The sequence below is a fragment of the Adiantum capillus-veneris genome, chromosome 17 (assembly GCF_014529385.1).
Source record: "Adiantum capillus-veneris isolate H3 chromosome 17, ASM1452938v2, whole genome shotgun sequence".
In the NCBI taxonomy this organism is placed as follows: Eukaryota; Viridiplantae; Streptophyta; class Polypodiopsida; order Polypodiales; family Pteridaceae; genus Adiantum; species Adiantum capillus-veneris.
In genome coordinates this window covers 53,067,235-53,073,695 of record NC_140947.1, presented here as the reverse complement: position 1 = coordinate 53,073,695, position 6,461 = coordinate 53,067,235, and the positions used below count along the sequence as shown (strand labels likewise).

The 6,461-nt window shown below is 40.3% G+C and overlaps 1 protein-coding gene across 1 annotated transcript; it reads left to right on the top strand.

Annotated features, from left to right (window-relative positions):
• Positions 1-537: 537 nt before the first annotated feature.
• Positions 538-3,343, top strand: LOC147437255 (pentatricopeptide repeat-containing protein DOT4, chloroplastic-like). The gene is made up of 3 exons (XM_086486836.1): positions 538-814; positions 911-985; positions 1,103-3,343. Exon 3 carries the CDS (start codon positions 1,124-1,126, stop codon positions 2,879-2,881), a length of 1,758 nt encoding a protein of 585 aa, XP_086342962.1. The 5' UTR covers positions 538-814; positions 911-985; positions 1,103-1,123; the 3' UTR covers positions 2,882-3,343.
• Positions 3,344-6,461: the final 3,118 nt, after the last annotated feature.

The following is a 6,461-nucleotide window of genomic DNA, read 5'->3' as shown; positions in this document are numbered from 1 at the left end:
AACTAGTAACACTTCTAGATTCAATTTAGTATCTCTTTTTTTGTACTCAGACATGGTATGAGATTCACCATAATGTAACATATTGGTCTTGTAGGTCATTTTGGCCTTTTTGAAGACGTTAATATATCATTTTATTTGTGTGTGTGTGTGTGTGTGTACTTAGCCGTTGAAGAGCCAAATAGATGGGTTTGGAGGTCTGTGTGAGCTCAAGATGGGGTGGAGGCCGCTTTAGACCAAATAGCCATGGTGTCGGGGTCTGACTCCTCACAATGGCGTCGGGAGCTCGACTACTACAAGAGTGAAAATGGCTCCCACGAGTAAATTTTGGGGATTTAAAAAAAAAAGTTTTTAGCGTTACTTATACGACACCTGACACCTTTCAGTTTGCAAGCATCACTACAAGCGTCACAATGTGCAACACATTTAGCGACGCTCTAAATGACGTTTTTACTATTTTATGGAGCAAATTATTAGGTGTCGTTTAAGCGACGCTCGTAAATTTTGTAAGCGTCCCTAATTACAAAGCGTCTTTGTAGTGTTTGCCTTCATGTAGTCACGTTTTGCAAAATGCGAAAGTGATCTTGTGCAAGGGTGTTAGCCGCAGGACATTCATAGGAATAGGCAACTTTGTACCATAGACAATCTCTAAAGGGAGCTGGCAAAACAAATCTCAAAGGGAACGATATCTGTCAAGCGAAGAATTCCTGCACGAGTGGCTGCCACAACTGTATTGGCTCATATGTGATCACCACTACAATGTATTGGTGGTATGAAACACCAACTTTTGTGGGTTTTTATGGCTAGAGCTGCAAGGGTAAGCAGTAACATTGAATCCATGGGAGGTGAGCTTCATGACTGTTCCGTATACTTGTTTTATGTGCTTGTATGGTTTGCGTCATGTCATGTGCAGAATATTGATGATGGAGGCACTGACAACGCATATATTTATGTGTTATGACGAAAGGTTCCATGGTTTCTACTTGCAGTAAGTTTCTTCATGTAGCACCATGAAACCCTTTTCTTGAGCGAGACCGTGATGGTTTGAGTCACTAATATGGTGCACAATTTGGCTCAGACATTATAAGATAATTGTTGATAGCAGGTCCAGAAATGGGTCCAATGGATGAACATGCCAGCTGCAGGCCCTAATCGCAAAGCTGCAATCAATTGGGAGGTGCTTACCTTAGAGGAGGCATTAGAGAGTCTGGACCCATTTGCTAGTGAGCTTTCAGTTGACGTTCTCATATGTGTTTCCCACAAGTGTCGGAAAAGAAGGGATTTAGCGAAAGCCCATCAGTTGCTTGGATTTGTTAGCAGGAATGGCCTAGAAACTCAGGGACCATTGGGAAACCACTTAGTGCCTATGCTAGTAGAATGTGGAAGCATTGCAAGTGCTCGAGAGATTTTTGAACGATCGATATACCCAAATGTGCACGCATGGACATCCCTCATATCTGGTTATGTTCAAGGTGGCTTTTACAAGCATGCTTGGAATCTGTACAGGAGAATGCAGGCGAGCTGTGTTTGCATTAACAGCTACACGCTTGTTGCCCTGCTAAAAGCTTCTCTCAATTTGAAGGAGGTGCAGGAGGCTCATCTTGAAATTGTTGAGAAAGGTTTTGAAAACGATCTTTTTGTAGGAAGTACCCTGGTTGACTCGTATGTAAAGTGTGGTGGCTTATCAGAGGCACATGGAGTGTTCAGCCAGATGCCGGTTCGAAGTGTCGTGTCATGGACTGCATTGATTGCAGGATATGCAGATAATGGTTTAAGTGAAGAAGCAGTGGATTGCTATGAGCAGATGCAGAAGCAGGGTTTTCTTCCTAATGAAGTCACACTAATATGCATTTTGAAAGCTTGTGCCACTCTCAGAGCCCTCGTGAAGGGTGAGGAAGTACATACTGATATTTGCCAAAAGGGTTATTGTAATCCCTTACTTGAAAGCACCTTAGTTGATATGTATGCCAAGTGTGGCTCACATTTGGAAGCATATGCTGTGTTGAAGAAGCTGTCTGTGCAGGATGTCGTGGCTTGGAATGCGCTTATAGCAGGATACGTAGAATATGAGCTTGGCCAAGAGGCACTGACTTGCTTCGAACAAATGCAAGATGGTGATGTTCCTGTTGATGCTTTCACAGCTGTCTGTGTCCTGAAAGCTTGTGGTGACACGGGGGCCTCAGACAAAGGATTTGATGTGCACACAGAGATTATATTAAAATCTTTCGAAAGTGACCCTTTTGTAGGCAACACTTTAGTTGACATGTATGGGAAGTGTGGCTTGCTTGTTGAGGCCCGGAAAGTCTTTGACGGCCTGGAAGTCAAAGATCTGGTGTCATGGAATGCAATGTTGAGAGGGTATGGTGCAAACTATGAGGGAACCAAGACTTTGCAGTTGTTTGAATGCATGCAAGAGCATGGTATGAAACCGGATGCAATGACATTCACTAGTGTCTTGAGTGCCTGTAGCCATGTCAATTGTGCACAAAGAGGTCTTGATTTATTTAAGCTCATGTCCATAGATTATGCCATCATCCCAACAATCGATCATTTTACTTGTGTTGTGGATCTTCTTGCACGATCTGGTCAATTGCATGAGGCTGAGAAGCTTCTTGGTTCCATGACAGGGGCTCAATCCAAAGAGATGTGGCTAGCTTTGTTGAGTGCTTGTAAAAGCTGCTCTGAATTAGACCTAGGACTCAATTGCTTTCAGCATCTCATTAAGATAGATCCAGAGTGTTCAACTCCATATATGCTCATGGCAAATATGTATGCAAATGCTGGAAGATGGCAAGAAGCATGTAAAATTGAGGACTTCCAAAGAAAAATTTGCTCGGAAATGGGAGCAAGCTGTGAATTTCACTCTTTAGTTATGAATAAGTGAATATCTAAGGATGATGTCAACGTCCAATTAATAATGGTATAAGATTGAGCTTTCTATGCTGTGCCGGGGGTGTATGAAAGCTCGTAGTGATGCAGACCTCCCACTCCATGGCACAAATAGGCCTTTTATGTGGCAAACTGGACAATGCAGAGGGTCGAATACAAAGGGTGCTAACCCATTTGTCTACTTTTTCAATCGAAGAGGCCTCTTGAGAAACCTACAGCAAAGTGTCTCACCAGATTGATTACAGATTCCCTTGAAATGGATTAATACAGATGGGGAATACTAGCATTGTGCTAAACGTATTCTGTTTTTTTTTTTGGGTGGACAAGTGGCTTGAGCTTACATAAGCTGATATTGGGCAAGGAGTTTTGTACAAATGAAGTGAATAGTCCCTGCCAAGGTCCGTGAAGAAATCAGTCTCTATTTACCACTTTGTAAAAACCTCATTCTTTGAAGGAAGGAATTGAGCTGGTGTTTGAGGATAGCAATAACAAGAAGGAAATGGAACACACTACAATGTCTTATATCCTCATGGTTAAACCAAAAACGATAAATAAAGCAACTAATCCATAAGATGATTTTATCTTCAAGGAAATTCAAGAGAAACTCTTAGTGTCCTAAGGCCCCAAAACCTTTTCAAAGAGTGGATTATGTTATCATATATTTGGTAGTGATGTGTGTGAACACACTTAGGACCGTCGGAGCATTTTTTTCCTCACTAGGAGGTTTTTTCCTGCCTACATGGCTCACCCGGACCAGCAATGGACAAGCATGAGTAGCTACAATAGTTGTTCATTGTCGGTTGAAGCAGTGGCAGCCGCTCCCCTCGGTAGCAACAATAGCATCCATTGGTATCGTTAGTAGTTAGGCCCTTACAACTAGCAAAATCACCAACTAAACCAGATGACGACTCCAACCATCGTGCAGGACTGGGGTCACACACTTCTCTTCTTCCTCGAGTATCAAATTCCTTAGTTGGGCACTGATACTGCTTAATTGGTCACACTGAAGAGATTCATTATAAAGCAAGCAAAATCAAAGGCAGATGGCTTGACATCAACTCTACTCGGTGAGGTGAATCCTTCAATGTGATAGTGGGGGAGGCTAAAGTGTTTAGAAAATATGCACTGTAGCTTGCAGTAGTCATTTGCTAATGATCTAGGGGTTTGGTGATTATGTTTTCCCCCCCCATGCCGCACTACCATCCTCAAATAATCAAGTATTTACATTCAATAGTGTACACAAAGGATGAAGAGTTGGTGATTGTTTCTCAGATTATGGAAGATGAAAAAGTCCTACACCTCTCTACCAGCTACCTCGATTGCACAAAATTCCTTATCGACTTTCTAGTGAAGAAAATCTTTATTACAGTTCGGCATAGTAGACTATCACCAGATGCTAGAATTCACCACTAGAAAGAAAAAAAAAACAACTGAAGCAATTTTAAACTATGCAAACTCATAGCCATCTCGAAAGACTTCCTATCTTCTTTAGGTGGACTTGGAGATTGCATCTTTAAATAAAATCTACATTGCATGAGTAGGTAACACCGTTTTCCATGCGCAACATTTCATTCCATGAGGGAACAAATTCACACTCATAACAAAACTAGTACCCTATCCCTCTCTGTCTATCTCTTACTCCTCCTGTTATCTTTGGATGCATGTTCCCACTTCCCTTGAGTCGGTCCTCAACAACCACATCACTCACATGTGCACTCTCTCTCCCCGAGACACATGCACACATACAAAACATGGTAATCTTATTACAAAATTCCCAATGGTTCACTTTAGAGAGTTGCAATGAAACAATTTGCCCCACCTTTGGAAGCGGCATCCATCGACGATCTTCATTGTATAGGGCTGTTGAGAAATGCATCTCGCATCACTAACATGTCACAAATCTTCCATTCGTGTGCAATATTAATCACCCCAATTGCTTTGCACATCGTCAAGTTCTCTTAGTTTATCTTTACTGCTCTCATGATAATATCCACGAGCCATTGGCTCAATGATGTACAATTATGTCCATTAATAGTGTTGTAATGTAGCTCGATTTCAATTTTGTTACATTTGCAATTATTCTTAGTGTTGCATCATATGGCACTGAAATTATTGTTTCATATTACTTGATGTTACTTATTCTTTGCTTGTATATGACACCCCTCCTATGGTTCTAGTACTCCGTTGTGGATAACTAAGATTATTAAGAGGTACTTACTCCTATGCCAAAATCTGATAGCAAACCCGTAACATCCCAAGTCCTCCTTGAGACCAATTAATTTTTATGGATTGGCTTTGCACTTTGATTATTAGGACTCTTACCAATCCTTACCAAGTATAAAAATCTATACTTGTATGATCATATTCATTAACATTAAGTTGACACATTTTGAAATTGTTAACTATCCTTTAGTACAAGTTTGATAATGACAGCCTCACGCACACACTGGTATATGCTTTTTAGAAGCACTATATTCTTCAACCATCTCTCACATTGTGGCTTAAACTTGTACTAAATGAAATTCTATTGACATCATTTGATATTAAGCTAGCATGAGTTCAGTTGATTTGGGACGATCTCCAACATTTGGTAGATACTCTAACATTCCAACCTATTCTGATTTGATACTCTATCATTTTTTATGCCTTGTCTAGTCAATTGGTTACGTACACATAGATTCTCCGATTTAGGCAATGTGTACATGCTCATCCTAGTGTAGATTCATCGATTTAGGCAACACCAGTTGTCCTACCAGATCTGTCAATTTAAGCAACACACTGGTAAATAAGACATTTATTGTTTAAAAAAGTATTAAGTGCAGATCTGCCGGTTTAGGCAGTACAAGTGCATATTCGCCAATTTAGGCAGCACGTCAAGTGTAGATTTGCTGATTTAGGCAACACCGATCACAAAATTATACTGTAGTGGCTGGCCGCCACTGTAACTCGTATGATTTTGTTACCCGGGTATAAAAAATGAAGGATATTTGGATTTGGATTTGAAATGGGTACATGTTGGCAGATGTTTGGATTTGGATTTGGAATGGCTATATGATGATTTTCTATCGCAATAGTGTTGAACTTAAGATTGACGAGAATTGATTATTGAATGATGAGTGTGACCAATGATATCTTGATTCATCAGGGTATGACATATACTACTTATTCTAGTGGTATGGGACACTAGATTAGGTAGCATGTGGATGACGACAGACACAAGCAATATTGCTCCGTTTCATAAATTTTTCATTTCACAACGTGCTATTTCTGACACAGAATACTAATCACTATTTTTGACAAGTATGGTTTGTAGATTTTTATCTTTGCAAATAAGGACAGTTGCTTTCTAACGAAGAGGTATGTAATGGAATTGATATTATATTGTTTAGTGCAGTTGACAGGTGGAAAAGGCTAAGGGTTATGCGAAATGATCTCGAAAGGATGTTATATTTTTTGTATAGTGTAAGGGAAATGGCCTATGAATTTTGAGAGTAGCGGAATTAGGAAATTAGATAAAGCACTTTTGTGAGATTACTTTGTGAGCATAGTGGGTGAACTTAATTGATGGTAGCAAC